We start from the raw sequence: 18,465 nt of genomic DNA on the forward strand, positions 1-18,465 counted from the left end.
TCTTTGGCCAGAGATAATTTTCTGGTGAAGGGTCTAGGCCCGAAACGTCAGCTTTTGTGCTCCTAAGATGGTGCTTAGCCTGCTGTGTTCATCCAGCTTCACACTTTGTTATCTCTTTGGCCACCTGTTCTAATACCTCCTTGTTGAGATGAGTGTCAAAAGCATTTTTATCAAGCACATTGGGGTGTTTTGTTATGTTAAAAAGGTGTGTTTCAAATGAAATGGGTCTCTACATTTGGACATTTGACTGCAACACTTTACAAAATGATTCCACTAACATCTGAATTTTAACGTATTTGGCATGTTAGCATCTTTGGAGAAACTATTTTCTCCTTCTCTTCTTCTCCAAGAGGCTCTTGTTTATCATTACCTCACAACTGTGTCCGAACATTGAGCTACTGCGCACTGTGAGGGAGAAAATCAAACACCAAGCAAGACTTCCAAGATAATAAAATGTGAGGCTGGATGAACATAGCAGGCCAAGCAGCATCTCAGGAGCACAAAAGCTGACGTTTCGGGCCTAGACGGGTCTAGGCCCGAAACGTCAGCTTTTGTGCTCCTGAGATGCTGCTTGGCCTGCTGTGTTCATCCAGCCTCACATTTTATTATCTTGGAATTCTCCAGCATCTGCAGTTCCCATTATCTCTGACACCAAGCAAGACTTCAGCTGTTTTCCAGAAACGGGTTGTCTGAACGTTCATCAGGAACTCTGATTGACTCACCTTCTGAAATTGCCAACCAGGGCTCAGGGGATCAGAGCTCCAAGAGTTCAAGTCCCACTCAAAGGCAGAATCACTCCCAGTGCAGTACTGTGGGAGCCTGAGCTGTCAGAATTTCAACTCAGGCCCTTTAGGATAGCTGTAAAAGATCCCATGGTCATTATTTTGGGGGAGAGAAAGGAAGTTCTTCACAGAAGATGGTGGGTGCCTGGAACTCGCTGCCAGGGGAGGTACTTGAAGCAGATACTTTTAAAGGGCGTCTTGACAAATGGGATGGGAATAGAGGGACACCATCCCCGGAAGGGTCAGGGGTTTTAGTTGTGATGGGCAGCATGTTGGTGAAGGCTTAGAGGGTCGAAGGCCCTGTTCCTGCACTGTAATTTTCTTTGTTCTTTGTTTGTTCTGGTACCCTGGGGCAATATCTGACCCTCAAGCAACATCTCCTTAGATTGATTATTAACTTGTGGGAGTTAGATGTCAGCAGATTGGCTGCTCCATTTTCTTTCAAAAATGTATCATCGGCAGTACAACCTTTTGGGAGACATGAGCTCGCGCAGGGTGCTATGCAAATGCAGGTTTGATCTTGTTTCTCTAAACAACTCCTGTACAATGCATTCAGGATTCTGAGGCGGGGGGGGGGGGTGCGGGAGCATGGTTCTCAGGCGATGGAAGTGACAAGAAAGTCAACACACACAAGCCTTTGTCTCAAAGATGAGACAGAATCCAGCCGAGGTGTGTGTGAGGGTTTGAAGTGTCTGACAGCTCCTAGACTTGGTCGTGTTGCATGTGTTCTTCAATCAGAAACATTGCAATCCATCAACTTGGTATGGAGCTGGATGAACACTGCAGGCCAGGCAGCATCAAAGGAGCAGGAAAGCAGATGTTTCGGTCGGGACCCTTCTTCAGAAAGTCCAGCCCAAAACATCAAGCTTTCCTGCTCCTCTGATGCTGCTTGGCCTGCTGCGTTCATCCAGCTCCACACCGTGTTATCTCAGACTCCAGCATCGGCAGTTCCCACTATCTCTGAGGCTATCAACTTGGTTTGTTTTGAACTGGGTGCTTGAGAAAGGCTGGCGTTGCTGCTTTTCCTGCGTGGTGCCGTTCCTGTTTCACCCCTGCATCCTGTTGACTTGCTTTCAACCACATTTGATTCTCTTGAACGGTGATCCTTCAGCGACAGAGCCCCTTGCCTGTCCTGTGACCCCTTCAGATGGTTCCAGGATAACCTGAGAGAACTTTAAAACGAGTACCGCTGTGAATCTTTTTGTCCATTAATGTTTTCCGCTCCTCTTCGTTCCTTTCTCAGCCTATTGTAATTCTTCTTGTACTTCAAAAATACACTTTGTTCATAAAAAAATCTTTGTGTATCTACATAGTCACAAACGCAATTCTGTTCTGTACAACTAGCACAGGGAGTGAGGTTGAGGGTGGGGGCAGTGAGTGTTGAGGGTGGGGCTTGTTTGGGTGTTGAGGGTTCGGGGTTGGTGAGTGTTGAGCGTTGTAAGGGAAATGCCAACTTTGTCAGATGGGTCTGTCTGGGATGGTGTTGAGCTTCTTGAGTGTGTTGGTGTGGGTGAGGGTGAGGGTGAGGGTGAGAATGTGGGTGTGAGTGTGGGTGAGAGTGTGGGTGAGGGTGTGGGTGAGGGTGAGGGTGAGAATGTGGGTGTGAGTGTGGATGAGAGTGTGGTTGAGAGTGTGGGTGAGAGAGGGGGTATGGGTGTGGGTGAGAGTGTGGGTGAGAGAGGGGGTGTGGATGAGGTGAGGGTGAGGGTGAGGGTGAGGGTGTGGGTGAGGGTGAGGGTGAGGGTGAGGGTAAGGGTGAGAATGTAGGCGTGAGTGTGGGTGAGAGTGTGGGTGAGAGTGTGGGTGAGAGTGTGGGTGAGAGTGTGGGTGTGGGTGAGGTGAGGGTGAGGGTGTGGGTGAGAGTGTGGGTGTGGGTGAGGTGAGGGTGTGGGTGTGGGTGAGGGTGTGGGTGAGGGTGAGGGTGTGGGTGAGGGTGAGGGTGTGGGTGTGGGTGTGGGTGAGGTTAAGGGTGAGGGTTTGGGTGAGGGTGCGGGTGAGGGTATGGGTGTGGGTGAGGATGTGGGTGAGGGTGAGGGTGAGAATGTGGGTGTGAGTGTGGGTGAGAGTGTGGGTGAGAGTGTGGGTGAGAGTGTGGGTGAGAGTGTGGGTGTGGGTGAGGTGAGGGTGAGGGTGTGGGTGAGAGTGTGGGTGTGGGTGAGGTGAGGGTGTGGGTGTGGGTGAGAGTGTGGGTGAGGGTGTGGGTGTGGGTGAGGGAGTGGGTGTGGGTGAGGGTGTGGGTGAGGGTGAGGTTAAGGGTGAGGGTTTGGGTGAGGGTGCGGGTGAGGGTATGGGTGTGGGTGAGGATGTGGGTGAGGGTGAGGGTGAGAATGTGGGTGTGAGTGTGGGTGAGAGTGTGGGTGAGAGTGTGGGTGAGAGTGTGGGTGTGGGTGAGGTGAGGGTGTGGGTGTGGGTGAGGGTGTGGGTGAGGGTGTGGGTGAGGGTGTGGGTGAGAGTGTGGGTGAGGATGTGGGTGAGAGTGTGGGTGTGGGTGTGGGTGAGTGTAAGGCGTGGGTGTGGGGGTAAGTTATGGTATGGGGGTATGAGAGAGTGTGGGTGTGGGTGAGGGTGTGGGTGTGGGTGTGGGTGAGGGTGTGGGTGAAAGTGTGGGTGAGGGTGTGGGTGAGGGTGTGGGTGAGAGTGTGGGTGTGGGTGTGGGTGAGGGTGAGGGTGAGGGTGAGGGTGTGGGTGTGAGTAAGGGTGAGGGTGAGGGTGAGAATGTGGGTGTGAGTTTGGGTGAGAGTGTGGGTGAGGTTGTGGGTGATGGTGTGGGTGTGTGGGAGGGTGAGGGTGAGGGTGTGGGTGAGAGTGTGTGTGTGTGGGTGAGATTGAGGGTGAGGGTTTGGGTAAGTGTGTGGGTGAGGGTGTGAGTGTGGGTGTGGGTGAGGGTGTGGGTGACGGTGTGGGTGAGAGTGTGTGTGAGAGTGTGGGTGTGGGTGAGGATGTGGGTGAGGGTGAGGTTGTGGGTGTGGGTCTGGGTGTGGGTGTGGGTGCGGGTGAGGGTGAGGGTGTGGGTCTGGGTGAGGGTTTGGGTGAGTGTGGGTGAGGGTGTGGGTGAGGGTGTGGGTGTGGGTGAGGGTGTGGATGTGGGTGTGGGTGTGGGTGCGGGTGTGGGTGAGAGTGTGGGTGAGAGTGTGGGTGAGAGTGTGGGTGAGGGTGTGGGTGTGGGTGTGGGTGAGAGTGTGGGTGTGGGTGAGAGTGTGGGTGAGGATGTGGGTGAGAGTGTGGGTGGGGGTGAGGTTGAGGGTGAGGGTTTGGGTGAGGGTGCAGGTGAGGGTATGGGTGTGGGTGAGGATGTGGGTGAGAGTGTGGGTGTGAGTAAGGTTGAGGGTGAGGGTTTGGGTGAGGGTGTGGGTAAGGGTGTGGGTGAGGGTGTGGGTGAGGGTGTGGGTGAGGGTGTGGGTGTGGGTGAGGGTGTGGGTGTGGGTGTGGGTGTAGGTGAGGGTGTGGGTGAGGGTGAGGGTGTGGGTGTGGGTGTGGGTGAGGGTGTCGGTGAGTGTAAGGCGTGGGTGTGGGGGTAAGTTATGGTGTGGGTTATGAGAGAGTATGGGTGTGGGTGAGGGTGAGGGGGTATGTGAGGGTGTGGGGGTATGTGAAGGTGAGGGGGTATGTGAGGGTGTACAGGTATGTGAGGGTGAGGGGGTATGTGAGGGTGTGGGGATATGTGTGGGGTGTGGGGGTATGTGAGGGTGTGGGGGTATGTGAGAGTGTGGGGGTATGTGTGGGTGAGGGGGTATGTGGGGATGTGGGGGTATGTGTGGGGGTGAGGGGGTATGTGAGGGCGAGGGGATATGTGAGGGAGAGGGGGTATGTGAGGGTGTGGGGGTATGTGAGGGTGTGGGGTACGTGAGCGTGAGGGGGTATGTGAGGGTGAGGGGGTATGTGAGGGTGTGGCGGTACGTGAGCGTGAGGGGGTATGTGAGGGTGTGGGGGTATGTGAGGGTGAGGGGGTATGTGAGGGTGTGGGGGTATGTGAGGGTGAGGGGGTATGTGGGGGTGTGGGGGTATGTGTGGGGGTGTGGATGAGTGTGATGTGGGTTTGCGGGATGGGGAAGGGTGCACTGTGACAGGGAGGGGATAGGAGGGGAGGAGGGAGATTTCCAGCTGTGGTTTCCCTCTAGCTGCAGACTGGGAACTGTCTCATGAGGTAATTGTCTGGGGATGTCCTCCTCTGTCGACCCTCCATCTCAGCTCTGATATGAAGAGGTACTGCCTGAAAATGAGAGAAGGAATGACAACGTCTGCTATAAACCAGGTCCAGATCCAACCAACAGATCACAAACCTTGGACACGTTCACCAGAAAACATCACACCCTCATTAGACAAACTATAACAAAGAGTTAAATAAAATAATTTTAACAAGTGATAATGGGAACTGCAGATGCTGGAGAACACAAGATAATAAAATGTGAGGCTGCATGAACACAGCAGGCCCAGCAGCATCTCAGGAGCACAAAAGCTGACGTTTCGGGCCTAGACCCTTCATCAGAGAGGGGGATGGGGAGAGGGTTCTAGAATAAATAGGGAGAGAGGGGGAGGTGGACCGAAGATGGAGAGATTATAAGAGAGTTGCAGTGGGAGAGAGATTCCCTGAGGTTGGTCCGGAGGGAGGAGGGTAACTTCTTCAGGTTAGGCATCCCTGGAAGAGGCTTCACAGTGGGGTTAAAATTGTATCAGTGATAATGGGAACTGCAGATGCTGGAGAATCCAAGATAATAAAATGTGAGGCTGGATGAACACAGCAGGCCCAGCAGCATCTCAGGAGCACCTCACTGCGAAGCCTCTTCCAGGGATGCCTAACCTGAAGAAGTTACCATCCTCCCTCCGGACCAACCTCAGGGAATCTCTCTCCCACTGCAACTCTCTTGTAATCTCTCCATCTTCAGTCCGCCTCCCCCTCTCTCCCTATTTATTTAAGAACCCTCATCCCATCCCCCTCTCTGATGAAGCGTCTAGGCCGGAAACGTCAGCTTTTGTGCTCCTGAGATGCTGCTGGGCCTGCTGTGTTCATCCAGCCTCACATTTTATAATTTTAACAAGGTTTGCTTTGTTTCTCCTTCAATGTATTCAGGAGGTGAATCCTAAATTGTTTAAGAAACTCTTCAGTAATGAGGGAAATTCTTTGCAGCCAATTTATGCATAGGAAGCTCCCACAAACATCAAACCCAAAATGACCAACAGAGTCATTCCTTTGTATCCGCGAGGGATTTGTTCACGAACCCTCCAATGAATGATGTATTCACGGGTGCGGAGTTTAATAACTGATGGTCAAAATAGGCCTAGTTTCCCAGACTGCAAGATTACAACTTTTTGCCTGTTATTTCTGGGTTAAAGTAATAAACAACAAAATAAAACATCTGAAATAAAGGTTAATGTCAGCAGTATAAAACATTAAAAACAATTTCTGAAGAAGGGTCTAGGCCCAAAACATCAGCTTTCCTGCTCCTCTGATGCTGCTTGTCCTGCTGTGTTCATCCAGCTCTACACCTTGTTATCTCAAATTCTCCAGCATCTGCCGTTTCTATTATCTCTAAATAAAGACTCACTCTCCAGGGGTACATCTCCCATCTAGAGTTGCAGCCACACGTTAGCCCTTTGGTTCCAGTCTCCTGGGGCTTCCACTTCCCAAAGGCAATCCTGCTCCTGGTGCTGTGTCTGTAAATACTTGGAACAAACTGAAAAGAGTAAGCTTTGGTGTTGGTGTTAACAGCTGACGGTCTGCCCTGTTCCTCCACCCACCCGCTGCAGTAAATCCAAAGATAGGGCCCTCATGTGTTCTCAGTGTCACAGGCCCTGGTCCCTCCCCTACTCCAGAGGACACTGGTCACACAGTGCAGTTTAGCTCAGTATCAGCTTCTGCAGACACTCTCCCAAAGAGAGGGAGCATACAACCAACTGATGGATATTGGCCCCCATGCCTCCCTGCTCAGTCTATCACTCGACTTCCCGAGCACTTTATTTCACAGGGTTGCCTCTGGAGATACAATCAAATGGAGGACCAAAGGATAATCTAATTAAGTTGTTTGAAGCATTTAATACTGTAGATGTTAATGATAATGTGTTACAGTTCACACAGAGAGTCAATATGTTGCAGCGTGGAGCCTTGCGGGTTAGTTGTACCTCCATCATTACCCTTTCATACCACCCGGAATTTCTCTCTCTCTTACTCCCAATGATAGGTCACGGAATCATAGAAACTCTCCAACGCAGATAAAGGCCGCCTGGCCCATCAAGCCGCACCTACCCTCATCCAGACCCACAGGCCCAAACGTTACCCCTGTAATCCTGCGTTTTCCATGGATAACCCACCCAACCTGCACATGGAATAGTTTACCAGTGGTAGTCGTGGAAGCAGAGTCATTAGTGACATTTAAGCGACTGCTGGACATGCACATGGACAGCAGTGAATTGAGGGGAATGTAGGTTAGGTTATTTTATTTTTGGATTAGGATTATTCCACAGCACAACATTGTGGGCCGAAGGGCCTGTACTGTGCTGTACTTTTCTATGTTCTATGTTCTGTCCCTGGACTTGGGAGGAAACCGGAGCACCCGGAGGAAACCAAACCCACACGGACACAGGGAGAATGTGCAAACTCCACACAGACAGGTGCCTGAGGGTGGAATTGGACCCAGGCTCCTGGCACTGTGTTGGCAGGATCTGTAGATTGATCATTTTAAAATTACATCACAGGATGTGGGCATCATTTGCTTTTATTGCCCGTCCCTAGTTGCCCTTGAGAAGATGGGGGTGAGCTGCCTTCTTGAACCACTGCAATCCACTAGCTGCAGGTTGACCCACAATGTCCTTAGGGAGGGAATTCCAGGATTTTGACCCAGTGACACTGAAGGAACAGCGATATATTCCCAAATCAGGATGGTGAGGGGCTCAGAGGGGAACTTGTAGGGTGTGGTGTTCCTCAGTCTGTTTAACCATGTTGTGAATCCTGGACCATGAATGAGTCCCGGAGTGGGGCTCGTATCCAGAGAGTCTGGCTCAGTGTGGTTTCATCAGTGCTGTGTACAATTGAAGTAAAACCTGAGCCTGGCCTCAAAACTCAAGCCATAGAGTGCTCAATGAATAAGTGAGAGGAGCTGAGGGTTTTTTGTTAAATTACTGGTAGAAGAGCCATAGAATCCCTACACTCTTCGGTCCAACACATCCACACCAATCCTCAGAGCATCCCACCCAGATACATCCCCCTATAACCCACCTAAGGTACACATTCCTGAACACTATGGGCAATTTAGCATGGCCAATCCACCTCACCTTTGGGAGGAAACCAGAGCACTCAGAGGAAACCCACACAGACATAGGGAGAACGTGCAAACTCCACACAGCACCCGAGTGTCGGATCAAATCCAGGGCCCTGGGGCCTAGACGTAGCAGTGCTAACCACTGAGCTGTTATGCTTTTTGATTCCTTCATGGGTTTAATGACTTGAGTTAACTTTTTAAGCTAACCTTAGGGGACGGGATCAAATTGCTGTGGGTCTGGAGTCACATGTGGACCAGACCGAATAAGGCTGGCAGATTGCCATCCCTGAAGGCCATTAGTGAACCAAATGGGATTTTACAACAACTGATGATATTTTCATGGTCATCATCACTGAGACCAGCTTTGTAATTGCAGGTTTTATGAACTGACCATCAATTCCATCAACAACCATGGTGGGGTTTGAGGGCTGCTGGCCAGCCCTCTATATTGCTAACTCAGTCACGTTCCTGCTAATCCACTCTCTCCCCCATTACTGAGGTGTTAATCTCCTGCACCTTTGTACAGGGCTGCAGAGATGGGGGTGCTGATTCCCAAAGCTTCATCGTCACTGAAGGTACAACAGAAATCCTGCAGGATATTCAGCCCGATGCCCTGGCGTCTGTGAGTCTGTCTAACAAACACGGTGTCCAATACAGGAAGCTGGTAACACTGGCTGGTGCAGTCCATACGCAAACTACCTCGATCAAGGCAAAGCAGAGAGTATCCATCCATTACAAAGTACATCAGAGACTCAAATGGGAGCCAGAAGAATTCCCCGGGTAGCAGTGACAGGACAGCAGCAAGGGGGTATGGAAACCAGGGAACTGATCAACAGATCCCTAAGGTCTATATCTAAATCCACTCTTTGTGTAACATCTGCAATGTCATTAGGTCCCAGGTCTAGCTATCGAAACAACCATTTGCTCATAACCCATTCCCACTGCATTTAATTCTGTAGAGATTTCAGTCACTGGGTCATCTCTTAATTTCGAGGTGATTTGTCAATTTGTGAACTGGGGTGTTAATGACTTGAGTTAACTTTTTAAGCTAACCTTAGGGGACGGGATCAAATTTTGGAAACTGGTGAATCAACAAGTTCTTGTGGTGTAGTGGTAGTGTTCCTGCCTTGTAACCAGAAGGCTCAAGTTCCACCTGCTCCACAGATGTTTATCGCCCTAAACAGGGTGATTCCATAATATCTACAAAGAGTAAAGTCAAGCCCAAGGAGAAAGGTATTAGTATGGGAGGTGATAAGCAGACCAGGGCAGGAAAGGATATCATGTACATTGAATGATCAGACTCGAGATTATAAAAAAATGGATAAAATTAAAGGTTCTGTATCTGAATACATGGAGAGTTCAAAACAAGACAGACAAACTGAGAGTGCAAATAGAGGTAAATAGTTACAAATAAAAACAGAAATTGCTGGAAATCCTCAGTGGGCCTGGGTGCATGTGTGGAGACAAGGCAGAGTTAATGTTTTGGGTCCAGTGGCCCTTCCTCAGAACTGACGGTAGCTGGGAGAAAGTTGTTTTTATATGCAGAAGATAAGGTGGGGGGAAGGGGGGAAGGGGTAAATGTTAGGTGGAGATAGAGCCCAAAGAGAGAGAAGAGCAGTTGGACAGACAAAGGAGTGGATAATGATCAGCCTGGGAGAATGAAGAGCTGTTAATGGGGGTAATTCGTGACTAACAATGGATAGTGTGTAAAAGCAGACCATGTGATAACAAGTGATAAGGGGAACTGCAGATGCTGGAGAATCCAAGATAACAAAGTGTGGAGCTGGATGAACACAGCAGGCCAAGCAGCATCTCAGGAGCACAGGACCCCCTCTCTGATGAAGGGTCTAGGCCCGAAACGTCAGCTTTTGTGCTCCTGAGATGCTGCTTGGCCTGCTGTGTTCATCCAGCTCCACACTTTGTTATCTTGTGATAACAAGGGCTGGTGTGTGGAGGTTAGGGTAAGGACATGGGAAAAAAACATGGGAGAACATGGGACTAGGTGTCTCAAATCCTAGAATTGTTGAACACGATTATAATTATGGTTGGATAGCCATTAGAGAGATATAGCTGCAGGATGACACAGATCGGGAATTGGCTCCTGAAGGATACAGGACATTTAGGATAAACACAAAGCCAGCAAAGCACAGAGGGGTGGCTCTGTTGGTAAATGACGGTCTCAGCACAATATAGACGGGTAACCTAACTTTACAAAACCAGGTTGTGGAAATGGATAGAGGTGAGAAATGATAAAGACAAAACCTGACATGTGGGAGTGGTGTGCAGGCCCCCTAACAGTAACCCAGGTGGTAGTGCAGAGCATAATGGATAAAGTTCTGAGACATTGTCAGAAAGGCTTGTTTGAAGTTACAAGCTTTCAGAGTGCTGCTCCTTTATCCAGAAACAATTTTAGGACCTGAGACACGTTCTCCCATGCCCTTACCCTAAACCCCACATGCCAGGCCTGACCAAGGAGCAGCGCGCTCTGAAAGCTGGAGATTTCAAATAAATCTGTTGGACTATAACCCGGTGTACCAAGGTGTGGAGCTGGATGAGCACAGCAGGCCAAGCAGCATCAGAGCAGCAGGAAAGCTAATGTTTTGGGCCTAGACTGATTTTCTTCAGAAAATTTTCTGAGACGTCAGCTTTCCTGCTGCTCTGATGCTGCTTGGCCTGCTATATTCATCCAGCTCTACACCTTGTTATCTCAGATTCTCCAGCATCTGTAGTTCCTACTACCCCAGGACTACAACCTGATGTTGTGTGACTCCTGACCCTAGTCCAACACATCTTGTCAGAAAAGGTACAGCAATACTCCTGGAAGATTTATTCTACACACAGACTGGGAAAACCAGATGGACAAAGGTGTCCTGGATGAAGTGTTTGTAGGAGTTTCCTGGAACAATGCATTCTCGAGCCAGCCAGAGAGCAGATAACACCACATCTGGTATGATGCAGTGAGGTAGTATTAATTCAGATCTGAGTTTAAAGGTGCCCACTTGGTAGCAGGGACGATAACATGTTTGTGTTTTACATTCAGTTTGAGGGAGAGAGGGTTGGGTCTAGGACTATTTTGTTTCATATTTAAATACAGATTTTAATGACGACAAGAACGCAGAGCTGGCAAGCCTGGTTAAACAACAGGCCAATAAAGATTCAGTGTCAGACTTTTAAGGGGACATTTCAGAATAGACTCATTCCAACAAGCAAGAAACATGAACTCACTGTCTGCGATTAACAAGAAATGTTCAACCGAAAGGAAAAGTAAGTACTGAAAGCTAAAAAATGTTGGAGATAACAGCAGGTCAGGCAGTATCTATGGAAAGAGAGAGCAAGCCAATGATTTGTGTCTAGATTACTTCTTATCAGAGCTGAAGTGAAGTGTGGAGAGGGCAGCATTTATATATTGGTAGTGGGGTAGGGTTGGGACTGCTGGGGGAGAAAGGATGTTGATAGTTTAAGTATCTGTGCCAAAACTGATGGTAGGTCCAGAAGATTGAGCAGAATAAAAAAATCTGCAGAGAATGATAAACAGACAATAGGTGCAGGAGTAGGCTATTCATTATAATCATGGCTAATCATTCACAGTCAGTATCCTGTTCCTGCCTTATCCCCATAACCCTTGATTCCTCTATCTTTAAGAGCTCTATCCATCTCTTTCTTGAAAGTATCCAGAGACTTGGCCTCCACTGCCTTCTGGGGCAGAGCATTCCATGTATCCACCACTCTCTGGGTGAAGAAGTTTCTCCTCAACTCTGATCTAAATGGCCTACCCCTTATTTTTAAACTGTGTCCTCTGGTTCTGGACTCACCCATCAATGGAAACAGAGTGTCCAATCCCTTAATAATCCTATATGTCTCAATCAGATCCCCTCTCATCCTTCTAAACTCAAGTGTATACAAGCCCGGTCGCTCCAATCTTTCAACATATGATAGTCCCGCCATTCCAGGAATTGACCTTGTGAACCTACGCTGCACTCCCCCAATAGCCAGAATGTCCTTCCTCAAATTTGGAGACCAAAACTTCACACAATACTCCAGGTGCGGTCTCACCAGGGCCCTGTACAGCTGCAGAAGGACCTCTTTGCTCCTATACTCAATTCCTCTTGTGATGAAGGCCAGCATGCCATTAGCTTTCTTCACTGCCTGCTGTACCTGCATGCTTGCTTTCATTGGCTGATGTACAAGAACACCCAGATCTCATTGTACTTCCCCTTTACCTAACTTGACTCCATTTAGATAGTAATCTGCCATCCTGTTCTTGCCACCAAAGTGGATAACCGCACATTTATCCACATTAAACTGCATCTGTCATGCATCCGTCCACTCACCTAGCCTGCCCAAGTCACCCTGTATTCACGTAACAAGTAGAGGTGTGAAAAACCAGTGTAAACGAGAAAACAGGATGGAAAAATAAAAGTAGACAGTAAGCTTCGTTGGAGGCTCACTGATGATGTTACCTAGAATGGTGACGAAACGTCTGAAAACTAACCTTCCAGCTCAGCGAGCAAACTCACATGCAGAACCTCAACCTGAGCTACAAATCTTCTCAAAACTCGCTAGAATGGAATGCTGCCTGGCACAAATTCCCTCCTTCCATAGATTAACAGATTTAGGAGATACAGCACAATCCGTTCACCAACTGACTGTACCTGAAATCCACAGAGAATCTGTCAGAACAAACGCAGTTCCAGTGCTGTCCACTGAATCGAATCCCAGAGTCTGTGTACACACACATGACACACTGGATCGAATCCCAGAGTCTGTGTGCACACATTACACACCGGATCGAATCCCAGAGTCTGTGTGCACACACATTACACACCGGATCGAAACCCAGAGTCTGTTTGCACACATTACACACCGGACCGAATCCCAGAGTCTGTGTGCACACATTACACACCGGAACGAATCCCAGAGTCTGTGTGCACACACATTACACACCGGATCGAATCCCAGAGTCTGTGTGCACACACATTACACACCGGATCGAATCCCAAAGTCTGTTTGCACACATTACACACCGGATCGAATCCCAGAGTCTGTGTGTACACATTACACACCGGATCGAATCCCAGAGTCTGTGTGCACACATTACACACCGGATCGAATCCCAGAGTCTGTGTGTGCACACATTACACACTGGATCGAATCCCAGAGTCTGTGTGCACACACATTACACATCGGATCGAATCCCAAAGTCTGTTTGCACACATTACACACCGGATCGAATCCCAGAGTCTGTGTGTACACATTACACACCGGATCGAATCCCAGAGTCTGTGTGTGCACATTACACACCGGATCGAATCCCAGAGTCTGTGTGCACACACATTACACACCGGATCGAATCCCAGAGTCTGTGTGCACACACATTACACACCGGTTCGAATCCCAAAGTCTGTTTGCACACATTACACACTGGATCGAATCCCAGAGTCTGTGTGTACACATTACACACCGGATCGAATCCCAGAGTCTGTGTGCACACATTACATACCGGATCGAATCCCAGAGTCTGTGTGCACACACATTACACACCGCATCGAATCCCAGAGTCTGTGTGCACACATTACACACCGGATCGAATCCCAGCGTCTGTGTGTGCACACATTACACACTGGATCGAATCCCAGAGTCTGTGTGCACACACATTACACATCGGATCGAATCCCAAAGTCTGTTTGCACACATTACACACCGGATCGAATCCCAGAGTCTGTGTGTACACATTACACACCGGATCGAATCCCAGAGTCTGTGTGTGCACATTACACACCGGATCGAATCCCAGAGTCTGTGTGCACACACATTACACACCGGATCGAATCCCAGAGTCTGTGTGTACACATTACACACCGGATCGAATCCCAGAGTCTGTGTGCACACATTACACACCGGATCGAATCCCAGAGTCTGTCTGCACACATTACACACCAGATTGAATCCCAGAGTCTGTGTGTGCACACATTACACACCGGATCGAATCCCAGAGTCTGTGTGCACACATTACACACCGGACCGAATCCCAGAGTCTGTGTGCACACACATTACACACCAGATTGAATCCCAGAGTCTGTGTGCACACACATTACACAGCAGATCAAATCCCAGAGTCTGTGTGTGCACACATTATACACCAGATCGAATCCCAGAGTCTGTGTGTGCACACATTACACACCGGATCGAATCCCAGAGTCTGTCTGCACACATTACACACCGGATCGAATCCCAGAGTCTGTGTGCACACACATTACACACCGGATCGAATCCCAGAGTCTGTGTGCTCACACATTACACACCAGATCGAATCCCAGAGTCTGTGTGCACACATTACACACCGGATCGAATCCCAGAGTCTGTGTGCACACATTACACACCGGACCGAATCCCAGAGTCTGTGTGCACACAGATTACACACCGGATCGAATCCCAGAGTCTGTGTGCACTCACATTACACACCGGATCGAATCCCAGAGTCTGTGTGCTCACACATTACACACCAGATCGAATCCCAGAGTCTGTGTGCACACATTACACACCGGATCGAATCCCAGAGTCTGTGTGCACACATTACACACCGGATCGAATCCCAAAGTCTGTGTGCACACACATTACACACCGGATCGAATCCCAAAGTCTGTTTGCACACATTACACACTGGATCGAATCCCAGAGTCTGTGTGTACACATTACACACCAGATCGAATCCCAGAGTCTGTGTGCACACACATTACACACCGGATCGAATCCCAGAGTCTGTCTGCACACATTACACACCGGACCGAATCCCAGAGTCTGTGTGCACACACATTACACACCAGATCGAATCCCAGAGTCTGTGTGCACACACATTACACACCGGACCGAATCCCAGAGTCTGTGTGCACACACATTACACACCAGATTGAATCCCAGAGTCTGTGTGCACACACATTACACACCGGACCGAATCCCAGAGTCTGTGTGCACACACATTACACACCAGATTGAATCCCAGAGTCTGTGTGCACACACATTACACACCGGATCGAATCCCAGAGTCTGTGTGTGCACACATTATACACCAGATCGAATCCCAGAGTCTGTGTGTGTACACATTACACACCGGATCGAATCCCAGAGTCTGTGTGCACACATTACAAACCGGATCGAATCCCAGAGTCTGTGTGCACACACATTACACACCGGATCGAATCCCAGAGTCTGTGTGCACACATTACACACCGGATCGAATCCCAGAGTCTGTCTGCACACACATTACACACCAGATCGAATCCCAGAGTCTGTGTGCACACATTACACACCGGATCGAATCCCAAAGTCTGTTTGCACACATTACACACTGGATCGAATCCCAGAGTCTGTCTGCACACATTACACACCGGATCGAATCCCAGAGTCTGTGTGCACACATTACACACCGGATCGAATCCCAGAGTCTGTGTGCACACACATTACACACCGGATCGAATCCCAGAGTCTGTGTGCACACACATCACACACCGGACCGAATCCCAGAGTCTGTGTGCACACACATTACACACCATATCGAATCCCAGAGTCTGTGTGCACACATTACACACCGGATCGAATCCCAAAGTCTGTTTGCACACATTACACACCGAATCGAATCCCAGAGTCTGTGTGCACACACATTACACACCGAATCGAATCCCAGAGTCTGTCTGCACACATTACACACCAGATCGAATCCCAGAGTCTGTGTGCACACACATTACACACCAGATCGAATCCCAGAGTCTGCGTGTGCACACATTATACACCAGATCGAATCCCAGAGTCTGTGTGTGCACACATTACACACCGGATCGAATCCCAGAGTCTGTCTGCACACATTACACACCAGATTGAATCCCAGAGTCTGTGTGCACACACATTACACACCAGATCGAATCCCAGAGTCTGCGTGTGCACACATTATACAGCAGATCGAATCCCAGAGTCTGTGTGTCCACACATTACACACCGGATCGAATCCCAGAGTCTGTGTGCACACATTACACACCGGATCGAATCCCAGAGTCTGTGTGCACACACATTACACACCGGACCAAATCCCAGAGTCTGTGTGCTCACACATTACACACCAGATCGAATCCCAGAGTCTGTGTGCACACATTACACACCGGATCGAATCCCAGAGTCTGTGTGCACACATTACACACCGGATCGAATCCCAGAGTCTGTGTGCACACACATTACACACCAGATTGAATCCCAGAGTCTGTGTGCACACACATTACACACCGGATCGAATCCCAGAGTCTGTGTGTGCACACATTATACACCAGATCGAATCCCAGAGTCTGTGTGTGTACACATTACACACCGGATCGAATCCCAGAGTCTGTGTGCACACATTACACACCGGATCGAATCCCAGAGTCTGTGTGCACACACATTACACACCGGATCGAATCCCAGAGTCTGTGTGCACACACATTACACACCAGATCGAATCCCAGAGTCTGTGTGCACACATTACACACCGGATCGAATCCCAAAGTCTGTTTGCACACATTACACACTGGATCGAATCCCAGAGTCTGTGTTTACACATTACACACCGGATCGAATCCCAGAGTCTGTGTGCACACATTACACACCGGATCGAATCCCAGAGTCTGTGTGCACACACATTACACACCGGATCGAATCCCAGAGTCTGTATGTGCACACATTATACACCAGATCGAATCCCAGAGTCTGTGTGTGTACACATTACACACCGGATCGAATCCCAGAGTCTGTGTGCACACATTACAAACCGGATCGAATCCCAGAGTCTGTGTGCACACACATTACACACCGGATCGAATCCCAGAGTCTGTGTGCACACATTACACACCGGATCGAATCCCAGAGTCTGTCTGCACACACATTACACACCAGATCGAATCCCAGAGTCTGTGTGCACACATTACACACCGGATCGAATCCCAAAGTCTGTTTGCACACATTACACACTGGATCGAATCCCAGAGTCTGTCTGCACACATTATACCCCGGATCGAATCCCAGAGTCTGTGTGCACACATTACACACCGGATCGAATCCCAGAGTCTGTGTGCACACACATTACACACCGGATCGAATCCCAGAGTCTGTGTGCACACACATCACACACTGGACCGAATCCCAGAGTCTGTGTGCACACACATTACACACCATATCGAATCCCAGAGTCTGTGTTTACACATTACACACCGGATCGAATCCCAAAGTCTGTTTGCACACATTACACACCGGATCGAATCCCAGAGTCTGTGTGCACACATTACAAACCGGATCGAATCCCAGAGTCTGTGTGCACACACATTACACACCGGATCGAATCCCAGAGTCTATGTGCACACATTACACACCGGATCGAATCCCAGAGTCTGTCTGCACACACATTACACACCAGATCGAATCCCAGAGTCTGTGTGCACACATTACACACCGGATCGAATCCCAAAGTCTGTTTGCACACATTACACACTGGATCGAATCCCAGAGTCTGTCTGCACACATTATACACCGGATCGAATCCCAGAGTCTGTGTGCACACATTACACACCGGATCGAATCCCAGAGTCTGTGTGCACACACATTACACACCGGATCGAATCCCAGAGTCTGTCTGCACACATTACACACCAGATCGAATCCCAGAATCTGTGTGTACACATTACACACCGGATCGAATCCCAGAGTCTGTGTGCACACATTACAAACCGGATCGAATCCCAGACTCTGTGTGCACACATTACACACCGGATCGAATCCCAGAGTCTGTGTGCACACACATTACACACCGGATCGAATCCCAGAGTCTGTCTGCACACATTACACACCAGATTGAATCCCAGAGTCTGTGTGCACACACATTACACACCGGATCGAATCCCAGAGTCTGTGTGTGCACACATTATACACCATATCGAATCCCAGAGTCTGTGTGTGCACACATTACACACCGGATCGAATCCCAGAGTCTGTGTGCACACACATTACACACCGGATCGAATCCCAGAGTCTGTGTGCTCACACATTACACACCAGATCGAATCCCAGAGTCTGTGTGTGTACACATTACACACCGGATCGAATCCCAGAGTCTGTGTGCACACATTACAAACCGGATCGAATCCCAGAGTCTGTGTGCACACACATTACACACCGGATCGAATCCCAGAGTCTGTGTGCACACATTACACACCGGATCGAATCCCAGAGTCTGTCTGCACACACATTACACACTGGATCGAATCCCAGAGTCTGTGTGCACACATTACACACCGGATCGAATCCCAGAGTCTGTGTGCACACACATTACACACCAGACCAAATCCCAGATTCTGTGTGCTCACACATTACACACCAGATCGAATCCCAGAGTCTGTGTGCACACATTACACACC

At 49.2% G+C, this 18,465-nt stretch overlaps 1 protein-coding gene across 1 annotated transcript in view; it reads right to left on the bottom strand.

The window, feature by feature from the left end:
• Window positions 1-663: 663 nt before the first annotated feature.
• Window positions 664-18,465, bottom strand: part of fam169b (family with sequence similarity 169 member B) — a 31,137-nt gene continuing 13,335 nt past the window's right edge. The window contains 4 exon segments of the mRNA XM_059640189.1: window positions 664-725; window positions 6,326-6,454; window positions 8,552-8,734; window positions 12,609-12,687. Coding sequence (XP_059496172.1) covers window positions 664-725; window positions 6,326-6,454; window positions 8,552-8,734; window positions 12,609-12,687 — 453 coding nt within the window.

Source organism: Stegostoma tigrinum, chromosome 36, assembly GCF_030684315.1.
Source record: "Stegostoma tigrinum isolate sSteTig4 chromosome 36, sSteTig4.hap1, whole genome shotgun sequence".
NCBI classification, from domain to species: Eukaryota; Metazoa; Chordata; class Chondrichthyes; order Orectolobiformes; family Stegostomatidae; genus Stegostoma; species Stegostoma tigrinum.